Below are 25235 nucleotides of genomic sequence, written 5' to 3' on the forward strand. Positions count from 1 at the left end.
ATATGTCTCTGTCAAAAAAGAGAAAAGTGGACGCAGAGTGTTCCAAGAAAAATGGTCATCCTATTTATTCACAGAATTGAATGGGAAAGCTGTATGTTTGGTGTGTTCAGAGCATGTTGCAGTGCTGAAAGAATATAACCTTTGTCGCCACTATGTGAGTCTTCATGCCGACAAATATGACAACTTTCAAGGACAGCGGAGATGAGAGAAGGTGAATGAACTGTTGGCGGGTCTGAAGAAACAGCAGTCTGTGTTTACTCACAGCCGAGACATCAGTGACGCTGCAGTGAAAGCTAGCTACCTCATTGCTAATGAAATCGCAGTGGCTTCAAAACCATTTAGTGAGGGTGAATTTGTAAAAACATGCATGATGAAGGCAGCGGAGATTGTGTGCCCTGAAAAGCGGCAGGCTTTTGCAAATATCAGCCTGACAAGAAACACAGTTGCAGACAGGATTTCCGATCTTTCAGTGGATTTGGACAGCCAGTTGAAGCAAAAAGTAAAGTCATTTATTGCGTTTTCGGTTGCAATTGATGAAAGCACGGACATTACAGATGTTGCACAACTGGCCATTTTCATCCTCGGAGTTGATGACACATTGACCGTCACCGAGGAGTTCGTGGAGTTGGTGCCGATGACAGATACAACGACAGCAGCTGATATTTTTACCGCACTCGTCGGCGCGCTGGACAGGGTCGGAGTGGACTGGTCCCGTGCTGTCAGCCTGGCTACAGATGGTGCGCCCTCAATGATCGGGAAAAAAGCAGGTGTTGTGACAAAGTTCAGAGAGAAAGTGCAATCTGCAAATGGAGGACGTGATTTTTTGACTTTTCACTGTATTTTGCACCAGGAGGCTTTGTGTTGCAAGTCATTAAAGATGGATAACGTCATGAAGGCTGAATCACCGTCAGTTTGACAGCCTTCTCAGAGAGAAAGACCACATCTATGGCCTGCCATACCACACTGAGGTAAGATGGTTAAGCCGAGGTGCTGTGCTGAGGCGTTTCTTTGATTTACGAGAAGAAATTGAACAGTTCATGGAAGAAAAGGGCAAACCAGTGTTAGAATTTCATTCCGCAGAATGGATGCAGGACCTTGCATTTATGGTGGATGTTACAGAGCACCTGAATAACTTGAACAAACAGCTGCAAGGGCGCAACAAAGTTGTCACGCAGTATTATGACAGCATACGTTCTTTCAAGTTGAAGCTGTCATTGTGGGAGACGCAACTTGCCGGTGGTGATGCAGCTCACTTCCCCTGTCTGAAAAATGTGTGCGCGACCCAACATGTGGCAGACATGAAGCGGTTCAAAGATAAAATAACGGGACTGTTACGGGAGTTTGAGCAACGCTTTCAGATTTATGTTTATATGTTTTTATGTTGATGTGCTATTGTTTTTAATTGATTTTATTTTATTTGTATATTTAACCTATTCTTGACTCTGTGGTTCTTGCACTTGTTTGGGGAACAGGATTTCATTATTTTTATCTACATTTCTGCCCGAGAAATGACACCCTGATATAGTTCTGTGATCTGTGATATACTTCTGTGAATCACTGAGGCATTGTGTGTTTGTGTGTTCTTTGTCCTCAGAACTTTCAAATAACTTGAGGTGTTTTATGATTAATAGTGATGTTGTGCTTTTGGACACTGTCCTCAGGCTCCAGCTTTATGTTTATATGTTTTTATGTTGATGTGCTATTGTTTTTAATTGATTTTATTTTATTTGTATATTTAACCTATTCTTGACTCTGTGGTTCTTGCACTTGTTTGGGGAACAGGATTTCATTATTTTTATCTACATTTCTGCCTGAGAAATGACACCCTGATATAGTTCTGTGATCTGTGAAACAGTTCTGTTAATCACTGAAGCATTGTGTGTTTGTGTGTTCTTTGTCCTTAGAACTTTCAAATAACTTGAGGTGTTTTATGATTAATAGTGATGTTGTGCTTTTGGACACTGTCCTCAGGCTCCAGCTTTATGTTTATATGTTTTTATGTTGATGTGCTATTGTTTTTAATTGATTTTATTTTATTTGTATATTTAACCTATTCTTGACTCTGTGGTTCTTGCACTTGTTTGGGGAACAGGATTTCATAATTTTTATCTACATTTCTGCCTGAGAAATGACACCCTGATATAGTTCTGTGATCTGTGATATCTACATTTCTGCCTGAGAAATGACACCCTGATATAGTTCTGTGATCTGTGAAACAGTTCTGTTAATCACTGAGGCATTGTGTGTTTGTGTGTTCTTTTTCTTTAGAATTTTCAAATAAACTTGACGTGTTTTATGATTAATAGTGATGTTGTGCTTGTACTATTTTGGACACACTGTCCTCAGGCTCCAGCTTTATGTTGTATGTTGATCGTATTAAAACAAAGAAAACAATCTGAAGTTGTTGTTTATAAGTTATATATACCATGATTTTTCCGGTCCGGCCCACTTGGGAATAGATTTTCCTCCATGTGGCCCCTGAGCTAAAATTAGTTTGACACCCCTGGTTTAGGCTTTCTACTGCCAAGTTTACACCTTCACTATTACAGTGAAATGTTTTGTCCAGGAAGTTGTCTAAAAAGGCTTGAATTTGTTGTTGCCTAATTGTTTTTTTTGTAGGTTTCTACACTACTTTCCTTCCATCTATAGCATCTCTTAATATTGTGCAGTTCCTTTGGCTTTGATGCGTCATGATTTGAGTATTGCTCTGTTCAAGTAGACTGTGATTTTGCTGTGATCTGATCGGGGTGTTAGTGGGCTGACTGTGAATGCTCTGAGAGACTCTGGGTTGAGGTCAGTGATAAAGTAATCTACAGTACTACTGCCAAGGGATGAGCTGTAAGTGTACCTTCCATAGGAGTCTCCTTGAAGCCTACCATTGACTCATTTAACGCCCTCTCCCTTCCTCTTCGAGGTGTGAGCAACTCCTGGGGGTGAACGGGAAGTTGAGACAGGAAGTGATGCTGGCTGGGGAGCCAATCCCAGATTTGCAAGAAAGACTGAGACTTCTGCTGCAAACTATAATCCAGAGGTAGGCTGTGTCCCAAATTACACCTGATTCCCTATAATAATGTACTACTTTTGACCAGGACCCAGTACCACAGTGAGCCCCAAAAGTATCGGGACAGTGACCATTTTTGTTGTTGTTTTGGCTCTGATGAAATGATACAATGACTATGAGGTTAAAGTGCAGACTGTCAGCTTTAATTTGAGGGTAATTTCATCCATATCGGGTGAACCGTTTAGTAATTACAGCACTTTTAGTAAACAGTATAGGGAATACTATTAGTTCAATGATCTCAATCACTTTTATAGTCCCCTGTCCTTTATATGTTCCCTATGTTCTATGTTGTATTGTATGTCCTGTAGTGTGTTCTAAAGATGCTAATCAAATATGTGGAACCAGACAAGAAAAGCTTATCTTATCTTAGTCAGTGACACTGAAGTTATCCCTCATTGGCTGTTCTTTCAACCCAAATTGTAGGCTTATTAAAACACAGTTTTGTGTTTTCTTGATATGTTGGATAGTGATCTAATTTGTTAATTTAGTGGGATTATGTTTTAGAAAATGAATTTGCCTTCATTGAAATGTCTTCAGTTTGAAAACAAAACAAAATGTGTTTGTACTCCCTTCTGGGAATCAACTTCAGTCACGGACTCTTATGACATTCCTGTCAGACAGCCCACTGGACAGAGACATCAGTTCAACGTCTAGTTTTGATTTACATTTGATTGAGTTGTCAACTAACGTGAATTCAATGTGAAATCAACAAACATTTGAACCATGTCATCGGATTTAAGTTAGATTTGGGTGAAAAATGAGAAACATTCCCGGAATTCCTTTACATTGATGACGTTTTGCGAATCCAATCAGTTTTCCACGTTGATTCAACATCATCATTACAGATTTTTTTTAATGACTTGGAAACAACGTTGATTCAACCAGTTTGTGCCCAGTGGGAGGGGCCTCTCTAACACCTAGCGTTATGTCTGAGTTATATTGTTGTTGTCATTGTTACGGTCACGTTTGGGTGTTATGTTCCTTTTTAGGAACACTTAGAATCGACCATGTTTACACAGACAAGCACTCCATTACCATAGAAACCTTAAGTAGTGCGGACATACCAGCATTTAATGACTCACTAGTACTAAGTCATGTTTCCTCTCCTGTTGCAGCTCTCTGGGAGACAATATTGCTGCCAGTCCACCCATCAAAGACCCATTGATCGTTCTAGTAATTCTATTTCTATGGTTTCAGCACTCTGATGGGGGACAATGTGGCTGCCAGTCCACCCATCACAGAACCATTGATTGTTCTAGTAATTTTATTTTTACGGTTGCAGCTCCCTGATGGTAGACAAGCAGCCTCCCCAGGTGATTAAGACCCAGTCTAAGTTCTCCACAACGGTGCGCTACCTGCTGGGGGATAAGGTGGCACCCGGGAAACCAGTCCTCATCAAGGCTCAGATCATCACAGAGGCCCAGGCTAGAAACCTCAGACAGCTAGGCACCGTACCCAGGTCAGTGATGTAACGGAGCGCTTCTCAAACTCTTTTGTACAAGGGACAGGCATGCTACAGTCTTTCTTGTGTTGCGGACCATTTACATTTGAGTCATTTAGCAGACGCTCTTATCCAGAGTGATTTACAGGAGCAATTAGGGTTAAGGTGCTCAAGGGCACATAGACAGATTTTTCACCTAGTTGGCTCGGGGATTTGAACCAGCGACCTTTCGGTTACTGACCCAACGATCTTAACCGCTATGCTACCTGCCGACCAGCACGTCATGGTCCTCCCTTCTGTGATGGTGAGGACAGTTTCCATCAACAAACCAAAGGTTAATAAACACTGTGGTGAATGGAGGGTTAGGTTAGCAATCTACTGTCTTGCTGAACTATGGGACATGAAGTATTATCGTCCTGGACCAAGGAATGCCATGACATTGTTTGTGAACAGAAGCTAGAGAAAAACTATACAGGTGAATTGGTCCGTTACTGCTCCTGGAAAATGTGCAAAATGTCTTACATCAGTTATCACCAGGGGGAATTTTGGATTTAGAGGGTTAGCTTCCTCAAACTAATGTAAGGCTATCGCTTTGTTTACATATGACTGCTAGCATTTGGACTACCCTAATACTTGTAGCCCACTCAGTCACTTACGCTGCGTTTAGACAAGCAGCCCAATTTTGATATTTTTTTTCACTAATTGGTCTTTTGACCAATCAGATCAGCTCTGAAGAAGATGTCAAAAGACCAATTAGTGAAAACAATATCAGAATTGGTCTGGCTGTGTAAACGCAGCCTTAGATAAAATGCATACAAATGTCCATACTCAAGACATTACCGTAGTCCTAGATCAGGGGTGTCAAACTCATTTTAGCTCAGGGGCCACATGGAGGAAAATCTATTCCCAAGTGGGCCGGACCGGAAAAATCATGGTATATATAACTTAAAAACAACAACTTCAGATTGTTTTCTTTGTTTTAATACGATCAACATACAACATAAAGCTGGAGCCTGAGGACAGTGTGTCCAAAATAGTACAAGCACAACATCACTATTAATCATAAAACACGTCAAGTTTATTTGAAAATTCTAAAGAAAAAGAACACACAAACACACAATGCCTCAGTGATTAACAGAACTGTTTCACAGATCACAGAACTATATCAGGGTGTCATTTCTCAGGCAGAAATGTAGATAAAAATAATGAAATCCTGTTCCCCAAACAAGTGCAAGAACCACAGAGTCAAGAATAGGTTAAATATACAAATAAAATAAAATCAATTAAAAACAATAGCACATCAACATAAAAACATATAAACATAAAGCTGGAGCCTGAGGACAGTGTCCAAAAGCACAACATCACTATTAATCATAAAACACCTCAAGTTATTTGAAAGTTCTGAGGACAAAGAACACACAAACACACAATGCCTCAGTGATTAACAGAACTGTTTCACAGATCACAGAACTATATCAGGGTGTCATTTCTCAGGCAGAAATGTAGATAAAAATAATGAAATCCTGTTCCCCAAACAAGTGCAAGAACCACAGAGTCAAGAATAGGTTAAATATACAAATAAAATAAAATCAATTAAAAACAATAGCACATCAACATAAAAACATATAAACATAAATCTGAAAGCGTTGCTCAAACTCCCGTAACAGTCCCGTTATTTTATCTTTGAACCGCTTCATGTCTGCCACATGTTGGGTCGCGCACACATTTTTCAGATAGGGGAAGTGAGCTGCATCACCACCGGCAAGTTGCGTCTCCCACAATGACAGCTTCAACTTGAAAGAACGTATGCTGTCATAATACTGCGTGACAACTTTGTTGCGCCCTTGCAGCTTTTTGTTCAAGTTATTCAGGTGCTCTGTAACATCCACCATAAATGCAAGGTCCTGCATCCATTCTGCGGAATGAAATTCTAACACTGGTTTGCCCTTTTCTTCCATGAAATGTTCAATTTCTTCTCGTAAATCAAAGAAACGCCTCAGCACAGCACCTCGGCTTAACCATCTTACCTCAGTGTGGTATGGCAGGCCATAGATGTGGTCTTTCTCTCTGAGAAGGCTGTCAAACTGACGGTGATTCAGGCTTCTGGATCGGATGAAATTAACAGTTTGGATGACCACCTTCATGACGTTATCCATCTTTAATGACTTGCAACACAAAGCCTCCTGGTGCAAAAATACAGTGAAAAGTCAAAAAATCACGTCCTCCATTTGCAGATTGCACTTTCTCTCTGAACTTTGTCACAACGCCTGCTTTTTTCCCGATCATTGAGGGCGCACCATCTGTAGCCAGGCTGACAGCGTGGGACCAGTCCACTCCGACCCTGTCCAGCGCGCCGACGAGTGCAGTAAAAATATCAGCTGCTGTCGTTGTATCTGTCATCGGCACCAACTCCACGAACTCCTCGGTGACGGTCAATGTGTCATCAACTCCGCGGATGAAAATGGCCAGTTGTGCAACATCTGTAATGTCCGTGCTTTCATCAATTGCAACCGAAAACGCAATAAATGACTTTACTTTTTGCTTCACCTGGCTGTCCAAATCCACTGAAAGATCGGAAATCCTGTCTGCAACTGTGTTTCTTGTCAGGCTGATATTTGCAAAAGCCTGCCGCTTTTCAGGGCACACAATCTCCGCTGCCTTCATCATGCATGTTTTTACAAATTCACCCTCACTAAATGGTTTTGAAGCCACTGCGATTTCATTAGCAATGAGGTAGCTAGCTTTCACTGCAGCGTCACTGATGTCTCGGCTGTGAGTAAACACAGACTGCTGTTTCTTCAGACCCGCCAACAGTTCATTCACCTTCTCTCATCTCCGCTGTCCTTGAAAGTTGTCATATTTGTCGGCATGAAGACTCACATAGTGGCGACGAAGGTTATATTCTTTCAGCATAAATAGGATGACAATTTTTCTTGGAACACTCTGCACTCTGCGTCCACTTTTCTCTTTTTTGACAGAGACATATTGGGGCAATGAGGGTGCCAAAGCACATAATGTTAAAAGTAGAAGCCGTAATAAATATCGCGGGCAAAACAAAGTAGCTCATTGGCTGCACGTGCTTGACCTACTTGCTCTGCCCCGGTATAAACAGTTTGCTTGCTTAACACAATTGCTATTGCGCCATCCAGTGGACGCAATTGGAACAGCAGTTTATTTTATTGAAAAATTGCAGCGCATTTTTATACTTTACAAAATTATGATTAATATTATTTTATTTTTTTTATTTTTTATCATCTCGCGGGCCGGATTAAACCCGTTTGCGGGCCTGATCCGGCCCGTGGGCCGGACGTTTGACACCCCTGTCCTAGATGGTAAACCCATGTTCATAAGATGGCCAAAGAAGATCTGATTAGCACATTTCTGTGAGCAACTTCCTTGCTGGCTGTCTATAGTTGTACAGAGTGCAGTAGGCCTAATGTACAACAGACACTGATATCACTCACCATACAACTGTAGGCCTTTAAGAAGTCATATTCAAGTCTGTTTTAAAAAAGTGTTTTTTGTTCTGACTATTCCAGTGAGAATGTTGGCGAGTTGATCAATAACACAGCCATTTTGGAACACACCTCCAGCAAGAGCACATGTGCCACCTTCCGGAATATGGTATGTACTGAAACCAGGCTCTTAACCATGCACTGTCTGTCAGGTTCCTGTAATGTCATATGTGCCTGGATGGTTTTTTAATCAACCAGATTTGGAGATGTCCTTCTGTAAATCCTTCCATGAATTTTCAGATGTCATAAGGAAATGTAAGAATAAAGGAATTCCAATTCATATGTACAATTATGAATTTGTGATGTAAAAAAACTAAAAAAACATAATAAAGTCATCTATCTTGTTCTGTCGTTTCCTCCTGTCTTATAGTCTTCATAAAGTCATCAATCTTGTTCTGTCATTTCCTCCAGTGTATAGTCTTCATAAAGTCATCTATCTTGTTCTGCCATTTCCTCTATCTTGTTATGTCGTTTCCGCCAGTCTATAGTCTTCATAGAGTCATCTATCTTGTTCTGTTGTTTCCTCCAGTCTATAGTCTTCATAAAGTAATCTATCTTGTTCGGTCGTTTCATCCAGTCTATAGTCTTCATAAAGTCATCTATCTTGTTCTGTTGTTTCCTCCAGTCTATAAAGAAGATCAAGAGAGCAGACAGAAAGGGGTCGGAGTCTGTGACAGAGGAGAAGTTTGCTCTCTTCTTCACCACAGAGATCAGCATCACTGGCTGTGACACTCCCTACAGAATACAGGTCAGCTCTCCTTCCCCCTCCTTTTCAGTACAGCCAAATCAAAACTGCATGTCAAAGCTTGAATGACATACTAATACATTTACATTTTAGTCATTTAGCAGACGCTTTTATCCAGAGCGACTTAGTGAGTGCATACATTTTTCATACTGGTCCCCCGTGGGAAATGAACCCACAACCCTGGCGTTGCAAGCGCCATGCTCTACCAACTGAGCTACACGGGACTGTGTGAGGTATGGCAATGTGAGGTATGGCAATAAATGATTGGACTTTTTCTACACACTTTCTCTGGTCTCGCCCTTTGGCCTGTGCAATGTCATTTGAACTTTGACATGACTGCTTAGACCTCACTTTTGGGTAACTTGGCAGTACATCTGTTATCGGTTAACGTCTTGGCAATAGCAGTATTATAGCACAGCAGGTCTGAGATATGCAACCAGACTTGTCATCTGCCACGTCGTATATCTCAAGACACACAGTAGAAGCATAGTTTAGATCATCAATAGAAACTGTGAGCAGTTGTCTTGTTGATCAGTTAATAGTATGGCTGTACTGATATGGTGTTGATCATTGAATAGTATGGCTGTACTGACATGTAAATAATCTCTGTGTGATTGTAGATGATCTCTGTGTGATTGTAGATGATCTCTGTGTGATTGTAGATGATCTCTGTGTGATTGTAAATTATCTCTGTGTGATTGTAGATGATCTCTGTGTGATTGTAGATGATCTCTGTGTGATTGTAGATGATCTCTGTTCCCGTGGTGGTGATAGTTCATGGGAGTCAGGATAACAATGCCCTAGCAACCATCATTTGGGACTGCGCTTTCTCTGAACCAGTGAGTGCCTATCTCTATAGTTTGTCTCAGTGTCTGTCTGTCGATCTGTCTCCTCCTCCTTTCTCTCCATCTCTCTCTCTCTCTCTCTCTCTCTCTCTCTCTCTCTCTCTCTCTCTCTCTCTCTCTCTCTCTGTCTCTGTCTCTGTCTCTGTCTCTGTCTCTGTCTCTGTCTCTGTCTCTGTCTCTGTCTCTGTCTCTGTCTCTGTCTCTGTCTCTGTCTCTGTCTCTCTCTCTCTCTCTCTCTCTGTCTCTCTAAATCCTTTTCCCACTCATATCACACCCACTATCAACACAGTAGACTAAACAGTATGTCTGCTCACTTTTCTCACAACATCAACATTTGACATCTAACCTTATGATGCAAAAATTCTAACAAAATGTAAAGCACATAGAATTAAAAAGATATTGTCGGACATTATTCATTCTAATCAGACAGGTTTTTTACATGGACGATACATTGGAGATAATATAAGGCAAGTACTGGAAACAATAGAACACTATGAAACATCTGGGAAACCAGGCCTGGTATTCATAGCAGACTTTGAAAAGGCTTTTGATAAAGTACGACTGGAGTTTATATATAAATGCCTGGAGAATTTCAATTTTGGAGAATCTCTTATAAAATGGGTTAAAATCATTACATTTACATTTTAGTCATTTAGCAGACGCTCTTATCCAGAGCGACTTACAGTTAGTGAATGCATACATGTTTCTTTTGTGTTGTTTTTGTTAGTTTTTTATACTGGCCCCCCGTGGGAAACGAACCCACATCCCTGTGCGCCGCCCATGGGTCTCCCGGTCAGGGCCGGCTGCGATAGAGCCTGGACTCGAACCAGGATCTCTAGTGGCACAGCTAGCACTGCGATGCAGTGCCTTAGACCACTGCGCCACTCGGGAGTCAAAATCATGTATAGTAACCCTAGGTGTAAAATAGTAAATAATGTCTACTTCTCAGAAAGTATTAAACTGTCAAGAGGAGTAAAACAAGGTTGTCCACTATCGGCATATCTATTTATTATGGGCATCAAAATGTTAGCTATTAAAATCAGATCCAACAATAATATAAAGTGATTAGAAATCCAGGTCTTAAAAACAAAGGTGTCATTGTACGCCACAGCCTCATAGAGGATCTAGATACATTTTCTAACCTCTCTGGATTACAACCAAATTATAAAAAATTTACTATATTACATTTTACTCATTTAGCAGACGCTCTTATCCAGAGCGACTTACAGTTAGTGAATACATATTTTTTTATACTGGCCCCCGTGGGAATCGAACCCACAACCCTGGCGTTGCAAACGCCATGCTCTATCAACTGAGCTACATCCCTGCCGGCCATTCCCTCCCCTACCCTGGACAACGCTGGGCCAATTGTGCGCCGCCCATGAGTCTCCCGGTCGCGGCCGGCTGCGACAGAGCCTGGATTCGAACCAGGATCTCTATTGGCACAGTTAGCACTGCGATGCAGTGCCTTAGACCACTGCGCCACTCAGGACACTCACTATTATGTATTTGATCACTAAAAAATACTATTTTTACATTACCGTGTAGTTTACCAATAAAATGGTCTGATGGTGATGTGGATATACTCTGAATACATATCCCAAAATAAATAAATGATCTCACTCCAATACATTTTAATAGAAAGTTAGCAAAAATAGATAAGATCTTGCTACCATGGAAAGATAAATACCTGTCTATTTGTGGAAAAATCACCCTGATTAACTCTTTTGTATTATTTACATTTTAGTCATTTAGCAGACGCTCTTATCCAGAGCGACTTACAGTAGTGAGTGCATACATTTTCATACTAGTCCCCCGTGGGAATCGAACCCACAACCCTGGCGTTGCAACCGCCATGCTCTACCAACTGAGCTACACGGGACTACAACTATTATCCCAGTTTACCTATTTGCTTATGGTCTTGCCTACGCCTAGTGAACAGTATTTTAAATTATAAGATTTAAAAAATATTCAATTTCATTTGGAACGGCAAGCCACACAAAATTAAACGGGCCTATTTATATAATGAATATGAATTCGGAGGACAGAAATGATTAAATATTAAAGCATTAGACCTATCACTAAAAGCTTCAGTCATACAAAATGTATACTTAAATCCGAACTGGTTCTCTATCAAATTAGTAAGATTGTCTCACCCAATGTTCAAGAATGGCCTTTTTCCCTTTATTCAGATTACAACCTCTCACTTTCAGTTATTTGAAAAGGAAATCATCTCCCAAATATCACTATTTCTAAAACAAGCCATAGAAAGTTGGTTGCAATTTCAATTTAAACCTACTGAAACGACAGAACAAATAATGCAACAAATATTGTGGTTAAACTCAAATATACTAATTGATTAAAAAAAACATTATGTTTTGAAGAAATGTTTTAAAAAGGTATAATCTTCATAAATGATATCATAGGTAGGACTGGTGGAGTTATGTCGCACATGCAGCTAACAAAAACATATGGTAATGTCTGCTCTACCCAAAATTACAACCAAATAATTACAGCATTACTGCAAAAATGGAAGAGGAAAGTGGAAGGGGGAAAAAGTAAGGAACTTGTCTGTCGGCCCTGCATTAAAGACCATAATTGGTTAAAGAAAGTTGTGATAAATAAAAAAGCATACCAGTTTCATTTAAGGACCAAAGGATTGACAGCCGTCCCATATAGATTGCAAAATAGTTGGGAAGACATTTTTGACAAATGGTAAATGGTTTATGAACTGATACGCAAAACGACGTTGGATTCAAAACTTATAATTTTTCAATTTAAATTATTATACAAAATTCTTGAAACCAATAGAATGTTATTTATATGGGGGATACAATCTTCCCAGCTCTGCAGATTTTGCTGCGAAGAGACAGAATCATTAGATCATTTGTTTTGGTACTGTCCAATTGTAGCTTGTTTTTGGTCACAGGTCCAGGAATGGCTGAAGGATTGCAATATTTAGCTGGAGCTAACCCTGCAGATATCACTACTGGGTGATCTGAAAAGTCATAGTCAATCGATCAATAATATAATAATACTTTTAGCAAAAATGTTTATTTTCAATTTACAATCTGTAGAAACAATAGGAATAGAAGGGTTCAGAACCTTTGTGAAACATCAAGTTTCATTAGAAAGTTCTTTGTTTCTGTCCATTTTGAGCCTGTAATCGAACCCACAATTGCTGATGCTCCAGATACTCAACTAGTCTCAAGAAGGCCAGTTTTATTGCTTCTTTAACCAGCACAACAGTTTTCAGCTGTGCTAACATAATTGCAAAAGGGTTTTCTAATGATCAATTAGCCTTTTTAAAATGATAAACTTGGATTAGCAAACACAACGTGCCATTGGAACACAGGACTGATGGTTGCTGATAATGGGCCTCTGTACGCCTATGTAGATATTCCATAAAATATCTGCCGTTTCCAGCTACAATGGCCATTTACAACATTAACAATGTCTACACTGTATTTCTGATCAATTTGATGTTATTTTAATGGACATAAAAATTGCTTTTCTTTCGAAAACAATGACATTTCTAAGTGACCCCAAACTTTTGAACAGTAGTGTATATAGTATGTATAAACTGGAAGTAGAGGCCTAAGCGTTGTTGTTCACTAGTTTACTCCAATTAGGAGAGGGGTGGTGGGTTGGAAAGTAATAAAGGAGGATGAATTTAGAAAAAGGATATGTATGTATGTATATGTATTTATATGTATGTGTGTATGTATGTATGTATGTGTGTATGTGTATATGTATCTGTATATTTGCGAGAAAAAACGTATGTGGGATTGGAGGTGATGCAGACAATTACATTGATGGTAGTTACAATCTATTTGCAATTTTAAAGTTGATCTACCCCCTAAAAAAATAATAATATATAATAATATATCCTTATGATGTCGTCATCAGGACAGGATTCCGTTTGTGGTTCCGGAGCGCGTTCCCTGGAAGCAGATGTGCGTGACCCTGAACAGTAAGTTCATGTCGGACGTCGGGACAGAGCGTTGCTTTGACAGCTACAACCAACACTTCCTGGCCCAGAAGATCTTCGACAAGCCGGACATAGCTGGAGACTACAGCAACATGCTGGTGTCATGGGCTCAGTTCAACAAGGTACAGACACACACACACAAGCACACCTGTCTTTAGGTAGGTCCTGTACACCCACCACCTCTAGGGTAACTCCATATGCCACATGGCCTAGATGCACTGTACTGCATTTACCAGTGAATATGTTTGCTAGTAAAATTGTGAACAGAACAGAGTGAGATTTATCAACCAGAAGGATTGTGCAGACTGTCTTTTGTTGGTCAATACCTCAGGAGATGCTCCCCGGACGACCTTTCACCTTCTGGCAGTGGTTTGACGGTGTGATAGAGCTTACCAAGAGGCACCTGAAGAGCTATTGGAGCGATGGGTGAGTCATGTCTGCCAGTCAGAATCAGAGCTAGGTTGTGTTCACTAGGCACCAAACGGAAGAAAACAGACTGAAACAGGGAAGGACTACACTTGTTTTTGTTTTTCATGGATATTTTTTGTTGCTATGGTGAGCTGAACTGCCCTAATGAACTGTCTACCAGTGAGACAGAGCAGACCTGGGTTCAAATAGTGTTTGAAAGTCTTGAGTGTCAGACCGACAGGGTTTGTACCTTTGGGACTATTCCATTGGTTCCATCGCTCCAGACAAGCTCAATCGAGCACAGTTAAAGTATTTGAAAGAGTTCATATGTAGTCACATAACAGAGACACACACACACAGACAGAAAAAGGTGTGTCTTCCTTCCTCTAGGTTGATATTTGGTTTCATCGGTAAGCAGCACCTCCACCTGATCCTAAAGGACCGCCCTAATGGAACCTTCCTACTGCGCTTCAGTGACTCTGAGATAGGAGGCATCACCATCGCATATGTGGCTCCCTCCGAGAGTAAGTCTGCCACACACACACACACACACACACAATCATATAGCTATCTTTTATAGCAACTACATCATGTTAGCTAAATTACATGGTTATCTTTGGAGAAAGGAGTACTATAATGGCTGCGTCCCAAATGGCAACCTATTTCCTTTATAGTGCACTAGTGTCTATTGTATCATACTCTGTTTTTCCATTCTGACTTCTTGCCTCTGGTATGGCATGCTGGATGCCAGAGACACATAACTACATATTAGAACTCATATTCTAATGATTGTGGCCAGAGATACATTATTTTCCCTATTTACCTTCACCTGGTCTCTCTCTCTCTCTCTCTGCTCCTCTCTCTCTCTCTCTCTCTCTCTCTCTCTCTCTCTCTCTCTCTCTCTCTCTCTCTCTCTCTCTCTCTCTCTCTCTGCTCCTCTCTCTCTCTGCTCCTCTCTCTCTGCTCCTCTCTCCCTCTGCTCCTCTCTCTCTGCTCTCTCTCTCTCTCTGCTCCTCTCTCTCTGCTCCTCTCTCGCTCTCTCTCTGCTCCTCTCTCTCTGCTCCTCTCTCTCGCTTTCTCTCTGCTCCTCTCTCTCTCTGCTCCTCTCTCTCGCTCTCTCTCTGCTCCTCTCTCTCTGCTCCTCTTTATCTATCTCTCTCGCTCTCTCTCTCTGCTCCTCTCTCTCTCTGCTCCTCTCTCTCGCTCTCTCTCTCTCCGCGCCTCTCTCTCTGCTCCTCTCTCTCTGCTCCTCGCTCTTTCTCTTTCTCTCTGCTCCTCTCTCTCTGTTCCTCTCTCTCTCTGCTCCCCTCTCTCTCTCTCTGCTCCTCTCTCTCTCTATTTGCTCCTCTCTCTTTGCTCCTCTCTCTCTGCTCCTCTCTCTCTCTGCTCCTCTCTCTCTCTCTCTCTCTGCTCCTCTCTCTCTCTGCTCCTCTTTCTCTCTCTCTGCTCCTCTCTCTCTGCTCCTGTCTCTCTGCTCCTATCTCTGTCTCTCTCTCTCTGCTCCTCTCTCTCTGCTCCTCTCTCTCTCTCTGCTCCTCTCTCTCGCTCGCTCTCTCTCGTTCTCTCTCTCTCTGCTCCTCTCTCTCTCTGCTCATCTCTCTCTCTCTCTGCTCCTCTCTCTCTCTCTGCTCCTCTCTCTCTCTGCTCCTCTCTCTCTCTCTGCTCCTCTCTCTCTCTCTGCTCCTCTCTATCTCTCTGCTCCTCTCTCTCTCTCTCCTCTCTCTCTCTCTCTCTCTCTCTCTCTCTCTCTCTCGCTCTCTCTGCTCTCTCTCTCTCTCTCTCTCTCTCTCTGCTCCTCTTCCTCCCTCTCTCTTTCTAGACGGGGGCCAGAAGATCCAGAATATTCAACCGGCTACCAAAAGAGACTTGGAGATCCGTTCCCTTGGTAACCGTATTCGAGACATCGACTTTATCACACACGTGTATCCAGATCTGCCAAAGAATGATGTGTTTCGAAGATACTACACAGGTAAGTCCTATTTATTACCAACTAGAAGAGACAGACAGACAGACAGACAGACAGACAGACAGACAGACAGACACATACAGACAGAGACAGACAGAGACAAACAGACATACAGACGGACAGACAGAGAGTATATTATTTGTGTTATGAAGCTTTGAATTGGATGAATAATATGACAATTGTAAGAAATCTGTTTAAATGGGAATTCCAATCTTCTTCCCTGCATCATTTTAACCAGATAACCCGTTACCTCGGGATACCTCGGGATACCTTGTTGTCTCCATCCAGACGAAAGTGGGAGTGTAAGTTACACAGAAGCAATATCACTAACCAAGGTTGCGTCCCAAATGGCACCCTATCCCCATATTACATCGTGCACTACTTTTGACCAGGGCCCATAGCGAATATGGTGGCATTTGTGTGTCTGGATGTTAAAGTTATGATATATTCCAGGCATAAGCTAACATGATGTTGTTAAAAGCAAACTATACACTGAGTGTACAAAACATTAAGAGCATCTTCCTAATATTGAGGTGCACCCCCTTTTGCCCTCAGAACAGCCTCAATTTGTTGAGGCATGGACTCTACAAGGTATCGAAAGCGTTCCACAGGGATACTGGCCCATGTTGACTCCAATGCTTCCCACAGTTGTGTCAAATTGTCTGGATGTCCTTTGGATCCTTTGGTCCTTTAAAAATTATTATAATAATTATATAATAATTATTATATAATTAAAAATTATTATATTTTAAAATATTTGGACCATTCCTGATACACACAGGAAACTGTTGAGCTTGAAAAACCCAGCAGCGTTGCAGTTCTTGACACAAACCGGTGTGCCTGGCACCTACTACCATACCCCGTTCAAGGGCACTTAATTATTTTGTCTTGCCCATTCACCCTCTGAATGGCACACATACACAATCCATGTCTCAATTGTCTCAAGGCTTAAAAATCCTTCTTTAACCTGTCTCCTCCCCTTCATCTACACTGATTGAAGTGGATTTAACAAGTGACATCAATAAGGGATCATAGCTTTCACCTGGATTCACCTGGTCAGTCTATGTCATGGAAAGATGTTTTGTACATTCAGTGTATTTATTTTATTTTGTATTTAACCTTTATTTTATCAGGGAGTCATACTGAGACCAAGGTCTCTTTTACACATGAGCCCTGAATTACAGAAATTACATAAAATACACACATCAACATATAATTACAAAATGCAAGTAGAAAGAAAAACACGGTCATAAAGAACAAACACATTCATCAGTAATAAGGTGAATCAGCTTTCTGAATTACCCTAGAGGCACCAAAACATCACATTTAAGAACATTTTGCAGATTGTTCCACAAATAAGCTGCAAGAAAACTAAAAGCTGATTTACCTAACTCAGTAGAGACCCAAGGAATTTCCAGAGTTAGCCATCACTGAGACCGGGTGTGGTAACTCGTATGTCTAAAGTTTAGTAAAGATGTTAGGTACAGTGGGACTTTTTGTAAAAGGGCTTTATAAATGAAAACATAGCAATGTATCAACCTATGTGACATCAAAGAAGGCCAACAAACTTTCTGGTAGAAAATGCAGTGATGAGTACTAAAATTGTGTATGTGTGTGTTTTGTTGTTGTTGCAGGGAACCCCTTTGTGACTCTCCTCAATGCAGTGAAACCCCACAGGACCATAATTCCTCTCTCTATTCCATGTGAGTCTGAATATCTCACACACACACACGCACACGCACACAAACACACACACACACACACTTTACAAGGTGGTCTTCATTCTCTCGTAGGGACCAGGGAAATAGAGCCAGCGCGTCGCCGTTCTACTCTCTCTCTCCGTAAGTACCTTGTTAGTCAATGTGATCCCTTATGTGCCCGGGAAGACACATTTACATTTCAGTCATTTCAGTAGACACATTTACATTTTAGTCATTTCAGTAGACACATTTACATTTTAGTCATTTCAGTAGAAACATTTACATTTTAGTCATTTCAGTAGACACGTTTACATTTTAGTCATTTCAGTAGACACATTTACATTTTAGTCATTTCAGTAGACACATTTACATTTTAGTCATTACATTTGATGTGGCTCATGCTATTGTAAGCTACTGTTAAGCTCTTTTGTTGTCCAGTGACAGGACTCTAGCCTGAGTGTCAGTCTATTTGTGCCAACTCCTTGTCACTCATTGTCATACCAATGGTTCAATATATAATACAAATATATATTATAATATATAATAATAATGTATATTTACCAGATACTTTTATCCAAAGCGACTTAGTCATGCGCACGTACATTTTACATACGGGTGGACTCTGGAATCAAAACCCACTATCCTGCCGTTACAAGCGCCATGCTCTACCAACTGAGATACAGAGGACCATAATTGATCATGAGCAATGGAGTTGGCAAGAGCACAGACAGATCTGGGACAAGGCTAACTTGACTCATCTGGTTAAATAAAGGTTACATAATTTAATATAGAAATAAAATCTAAGTGTTGTGTCTGTTGGCATCAGGCACCAGCAGACCGCCTTCCAGCCTGTCCCAGGGCCCCTACAGGGGATGTACACTGACCTCTCAAGCCCCAACAGACTCTTTCCTGCATCTAACTTGTGAGTGACACCGCACTGGAAAACCTCCCAGGTCTTTGTGGTTGAACCTGTGTTTGAAATTCACTGCTCGACTGAGGGACCTTAAAACACTATTATTGCACACAGTGAGTTATTATGTGAACTTATCTAGGCTTGCCATAACAAAGGGGTTGAATACTTATTGACAAGACATTTCAGCTTTTCATTTTTATTTAATTTGTAAACATTTCTAAAAACATGATTCCACTTTGACATTATGGGGTATTGTGTGTAGGTCAGTGACACATCTCAATTTAATCTATTTTTAATTCAGGCTGTAACACAACAACATGTGGAAAAATTCAGGGGGTGTGAATACTTTCTGAAGGTACTGTAGCATGTAGCCCTGTAGGGGATATACTTCATTGTGGAGCACTGATCTTCATTATTTCATATTTGACATGTCACTGGGACAGCTCTCGGTGTCCACATCGCTAAGGATCTATCATGGTCCACACACACCAACACAGTCGTGGAAAGGGCACAACAACGCCTCTTCCCCCTCAGGAGGCTGAAAAGATTTGGCATGGGTCCTCAGATCCTACAGCTGCGCCATTGAGAGCTTCTTGACTGGCTGCATCACCGCTTGGTATGGAAACTGCTCGGCATCCGGGTAGTGCGTACGGCCCAGTACGTCACTGGGGCCGAGCTCCCTGCCATCCAGGACCTCTATACAGTGAGGGAAAAAAGTATTTGATCCCCTGCTGATTTTGTACGTTTGCCCACTGACAAAGAAATGATCAGTCTATAATTTTAATGGTAGGTTTATTTGAACAGTGAGAGACAGAATAACAGCAAAAAAAATCCAGAAAAACGCATGTCAAAAATGTTATAAATTGATTTTCATTTTAATTAGGGAAATAAGTATTTGACCCCCTCTCAATCAGAAAGATTTCTGGCTCCCAGGTGTCTTTTATACAGGTAACGAGCTGAGATTAGAAGCATACTCTTAAAGGGAGTTCTCCTAATCTCAGCTTGTTACCTGTATAAAAGACACCTGTCCACAGAAGCAATCAATCAATCAGATTCCAAACTCTCCACCATGGCCAAGACCAAAGAGCTCTCCAAGGATGTCAGGGACAAGATTGTAGACCTACACAAGGCTGGAATGGGCTACAAGACCATCGCCAAGCAGCTTGGTGAGAAGGTGACAACAGTTGGTGCGATTATTCGCAAATGTAAGAAACACAAAAGAACTGTCAATCTCCCTCGGCCTGGGGCTCCATGCAAGATCTCACCTTGTGGAGTTGCAATGATCATGAAAACGGTGAGGAATCAACCCAGAACTACACAGGAGGATCTTGTCAATGATCTCAAGACAGCTGGGACCATAGTCACCAAGAAAACAATTGGTAATACACTACGCCGTGAAGGACTGAAATCCTGCAGCGCCTGCAAGGTCCCCCTGCTCAAGAAAGCACATATACATGCCCGTCCGAAGTTTGCCAATGAACATCTGAATGATTCAGAGGAGAACTGGGTGAAAGTGTTGTGGTCAGATGAGACCAAAATTGAGTTATTTGGCATCAACTCAACTCGCCGTGTTTGGAGGAGGAGGAATGCTGCCTATGACCCCAAGAACACCATCCCCACCGTCAAACATGGAGGTGGAAACATTATGCTTTGGGTGTGTTTTTCTGCTAAGGGGACAGGACAACTTCACCGCATCAAAGGGATGATGGACGGGGCCATGTACCGTCAAATCTTGGGTGAGAACTTCCTTCCCTCAGCCAGGGCATTGAAAATGGGTATTCCAGCATGACAATGACCCAAAACACACGGCCAAGGCAACAAAGGAGTGGCTCAAGAAGAAGCACATTAAGGTCCTGGAGTGGCCTAGTCAGTCTCCAGACCTTAATCCCATAGAAAATCTGTGGAGGGAGCTGAAGGTTCGAGTTGCCAAACATCAGCCTCGAAACCTTAATGACTTGGAGAAGATCTGCAAAGAGGAGTGGAACAAAATCCCTCCTGAGATGTGTGCAAACCTGGTGGCCAACTACAAGAAATGTCTGACCTCTGTGATTGCCAACAAGGGTTTTGCCACCAAGTACTAAGTCATGTTTTGCAGAGGGGTCAAATACTTATTTCCCTCATTAAAATGCAAATCAATTCATAACATTTTTGACATGGGTTTTTCTGGATTTTTTTTTTGTTATTCTGTCTCTCACTGTTCAAATAAACCTACCATTAAAATTATAGACTGATCAATTCTTTGTCAGTGGGCAAACGTACAAAATCAGCGGGGATCAAATACTTTTTTCCCTCACTGTACCAGGCAGTGTCAGAGGAAGGCCCTAAAAATGGTCAAAGACTCCAGCCACCCAAGTCATAGACTGTTCTCTCTGCTACTGCACGGCAAGCGGTACCGATGCACCAAGTCTGGAAGCAACAGGACTCTGAATAGCTTCTACCCCTAAGCCATAAGACTGCTAAATAATTAGTTAAATAGTTAACCAAATAGCTACCCGAACTATCTGCATTGACCCTTATTGGACTAACTTTCTTGACTCATCACATACACTGCTGCTACTGTTTATTATCTGTCACTTTATTCCTAGTTATATGTACATCAACTCGGTACTGCTACCCTGTGTACAGTTGAAGTCGGAGGTTTACATACACTTAGGTTGGTGTCATTAAAACTCGTTTTTCAACCACTCCACAAATTTCTTGTTAACAAACTATAGTTTTGGCAAGTCGGTTAGGACATCTACTTTGTGCATGACACAAGTAATTTTTCCAACAATTGTTTACAAACAGATTATTTCACTTATAATTCACTGTATCACAATTCCAGTGGGTCAGAAGTTTACATACACTAAGTTGACTGTGCCTTTAAACAGCTTGGAAAATTCCAGAAAATTATGTCATGGCTTTAGAAGATTCTGATAGGCTAATTGACATCATTTGAGTCAATTGGAGGTGTACCTGTGGATGTATTTCAAGGCCTATCTTCAAACTCAGTGCCTCTTTGCTTGACATCATGGGAAAATCAAAAGAAATCAGCCAAGACCTCAGAAAAATGGTGCTTTGCTGCAGGAGGGACTGGCGCACTTCACAAAATAGATGGCATCGTGAGGAAGGAAAATTATGTGGATATATTGAAGCAACATCTCAAGACATCAGTCAGGAAGTTAAAGCTTGGTCGCAAATGGGTCTTCCAAATGGACAATGACCCCAAGCATACTTCCAAAGTTGTGACAAAATGGCTTAAGAACAACAAAATCAAGGTATTGGAGTGGCCATCACAAAGCCCTGACCTCAATCCTATAGAAAATTAGAGCAAGGAGGCCTACAAACCTGACTCAGTTACACCAGCTCTGTCAGGAGGAATGGGCCAAAATTCATCCAATTTATTGTGGGAAGCTTGTGGAAGGCTACCCGAAACGTTTGACCCAAGTTAAACAATTTAAAGGCAATGCTACCAAATACTAATTGAGTGTATGTAAACTTCTGACCCACTGGGAATGTGATGAAAGAAATAAAAGCTGAAATAAATAATTATCTCTACTATTATTCTGACATTTCACATTGTTAAAATAAAGTGGTGATCCTAACTGACCTAAGACAGGGAAGTTTTACTAGAATTAAATGTCAGGAATTGTGAAAAACTGAGTTTATGTAAACTTCCGACTTCAACTGTATATAGCCAAGTTATCGTTACTCATTGTGTCTTTATTATTACATGTTTTACTTTTCTATAATTTCTCTATTTTCTTTCTCTCTGCATTGTTGGGAAGGGCCTGTGAGTAAGCATTTCACTGTTAGTCTACACCTGTTGTTTACAAAGTGTGCAACGAATATAATTTTAATTTGATCATTTGATTTGACTTCACATCCCCAACATTTATATAGTGTGTGTTTGTGATTCCAGGTCCCAGGGCCCGCCTACTGAGATGGAGATACAGGAGATTCTAGACACATTCTCTGATTAGGAGGAGAGGAGGAGGAGGAAGAGGAAGAGTAGCCTAGTGGAGACAGTTTCTCATCACTCACAGGACAGCAGCAGATACCACCCTATGTTCTCTCTATGGAACTCATAGAACAATGAGGAACTCTATGGAACTCTATGGAATTGGAATTGAGAGAGACAATATGTTCTGAGAGACAGACATTCATTCTACCTACCTATCACTCCTTTCCCCTAGTTCAGTGGTTCCCAACCTTTTCCTTCCAGGGGACCACCAGATCTGGGAACCACTCCCTTAGTTTATTATATAGACATATATTAAAAGCCATTAGATCCTTCATTTGGTATGACTCTTGCCGAGGCTGTGGCCTGGCCTCTCGTCATCACTTTAGCACCCAGTACCAAATCTTGCATGCGTGCTTGGTCTGGCCAGTTAATATTTTGTCTTTCTTCTTTGGGATAACGGGTATGAGACGTGCATGTTAGGCATTCCTACAGTACTTTCCTACACTTTTCTATACAATAATCATGTTTCCACTTAAATAAGTATTTCAGAAACGCACCGTTTTTGCATATGAACTGTTATGGTGCTGGATATAATGAATATGAGGTTAGAAAAAGTGTTACTTTAAGACACTAGCGTCATTATTAGTTGTCAATATGATTGTTCACTATGTAGTAGTTTGATGATTTATCATTGTTTGCTTTTATGTACGCATGATTATTCCTCATTGCCTAGTAGATTACAAGAGGACTTCCACACTTACAAGAAATACTCTTTATTCTATTTGGGTCGCTAATGCTTAAAATTAAAATATCTTTACATTTTAAAGTATTCTTTCTATTGTAAATAACTTTGTTTTACCTAGTTTAATGTCAGTAATACAGATGGTTGATTTTACATGGCCTCTTATGCAGTCCATTTCATAACCTAACCTACCTTACAGTCACAGAATAGATTGGAATTAAATAATTGATTCAGGTGTATCTGCGGGTGACGAGATTAAATATAGTTCTTTCAGATGAGTCGACACAGCTATATACTGTAAGTTATTATAACAGTATATATATATATATATATATTATACAAAACAACATATTTTTCTATTCAATGCTTTGTTATTTCTCTGCCATTTTTACTACTTGACCTTTAAATTAACAATAGCTTTTGTTATCTCTAAGGGAATTTCATAGACTACTTGATGCATTCTGTTTTATTCTCAACTGTGAAAATGTATGTTGATATGTTGATCAAACACGTATTCAAATAATAAAATCACAATTAAAGAAGATATCAGAATTGGAAAAGTTGTTAACGACGTTAGAGTGTTTTCAACAAACACTTTTTTCAGACCAGGTAGCAACTACTCTTCTCAAATTCAAGACAGAATTTGCCATCCATCGAGTTAGACTCAACCATTACTTCCATGGTAATTGACCCAGTCGTCTACTGGCTAACAAGCTTCGCAGTAATGATTAATTAGGTGATATAGCAACTATTGAGTCTAAATCAGGTGAATTACTATCAGAACCAAAATGAATGGACCAAAGGTTCTCCCGTTTCTATAGAGAATTGGTACACCTCATTTTTAAAAGATATAAGAACTCCTCTTCTTTCAACTGAGGAAGCCGGCTTGCTAGGAGCCCACACGTTCTTACTTTTTCCCAGTGGGAATCAAACCCACAACCCTGATGTTGCAAGCGCCATGCTCTACCAACTGTGCCACACAGGAACACATCATATTAAACTATTTTCAAAAATTCAGTCGTTCCGTCCTATTGGTACATCCGGACCAAAGCGGGTTTGTTTAAAAACAATTAACCTCCATCATCTATTACATATCTTACATGCTTCATCAGAAACTAAAGCTCCTTGGGCAGTTCTATCTCTCAACGGAGAAAAAGCTTTTGATAGACTAGAATGGTCATATCATTAATATGATTAAAATACTATATGCCAATCCCTCAGCCATAGTAATAACAGGCAATAACTGCTCTGTTCCATTCAGAATAACTAGAAGTAGCAGGCAAGGTGATCCCATCTCACCTCTGCTATTTGTATTGTCTATGGAGCCCCTGGCCCAGGCAATTCGACAATCAAAAGAAAATACACCAATATCTCTCAATTCTACGGATCAGAAGACAGGTCCTACAGGCCCTAGTTTTGTCGCACCTGGACTACTGTCCAGTCGTGTGGTCAGGTGCCACAAAGAGGGACTTAGGAAAATTACAATTGGCCAAGAACAGGGCAACACGGCTGGCCCTTAAATGTACACAGAGAATTTTAACATTAATAATATAATTCATGTCAATCTCTCCAGGCTCAAAGTAGAGGAGAGATTGACTTCATCACTACTTGTATTTGTGAGAAGTATTGACATGTTGAATGCACCGAGCTGTCTGTTTAAACTACTAGCACAAAGCTCAGACACCCATGCATTTAACCTTTATTTTATCAGGGAGTCATCCTGAGACCAAGGTCTCTTTTACAGATGAGACCTGAATTACATAAAGTACAGAAAATACACACATCAAAATGCAAGCAGAAAGAGAAACACAGTCATAAAAAACAAACACATTCATCAGTAATAAGGTCCTCAATCAGCTGTCTGAATTGCACTAGAGGCACCAGAACATCATATTTAAGAACATTTTGAAGATTGTTCCACAAATAAGCTGCAAGAAAACTAAAACCTGCTAGCTACTTCAGTGG

At 40.7% G+C, this 25235-nt stretch overlaps 1 protein-coding gene across 2 annotated transcripts in view; it reads left to right on the plus strand.

The window, feature by feature from the left end:
- stat6 (signal transducer and activator of transcription 6, interleukin-4 induced) overlaps positions 1–23814 on the plus strand; it is a 76978-nt gene extending 53164 nt beyond the window's left edge. Inside the window, exons 9-22 of one of the 2 annotated variants that reach the window (XM_041845467.2) lie at positions 2915–3031; positions 4344–4520; positions 8042–8126; positions 8643–8765; positions 9509–9601; positions 13517–13720; positions 13930–14024; positions 14397–14530; positions 15826–15975; positions 16211–16274; positions 17607–17675; positions 17766–17813; positions 18499–18594; positions 22487–23814. In XM_041845467.2, the coding sequence (XP_041701401.2) occupies positions 2915–3031; positions 4344–4520; positions 8042–8126; positions 8643–8765; positions 9509–9601; positions 13517–13720; positions 13930–14024; positions 14397–14530; positions 15826–15975; positions 16211–16274; positions 17607–17675; positions 17766–17813; positions 18499–18594; positions 22487–22547 (1516 nt within the window). In that variant the 3' untranslated portion in view covers positions 22548–23814. The remainder of the gene's footprint in view (positions 1–2914; positions 3032–4343; positions 4521–8041; positions 8127–8642; positions 8766–9508; positions 9602–13516; positions 13721–13929; positions 14025–14396; positions 14531–15825; positions 15976–16210; positions 16275–17606; positions 17676–17765; positions 17814–18498; positions 18595–22486) is intronic. The other variant, XM_041845468.2, reaches the window with a different exon arrangement.
- Positions 23815–25235: the final 1421 nt, after the last annotated feature.

This window comes from Coregonus clupeaformis, chromosome 24 (assembly GCF_020615455.1).
Source record: "Coregonus clupeaformis isolate EN_2021a chromosome 24, ASM2061545v1, whole genome shotgun sequence".
Lineage (NCBI taxonomy): Eukaryota > Metazoa > Chordata > Actinopteri > Salmoniformes > Salmonidae > Coregonus > Coregonus clupeaformis.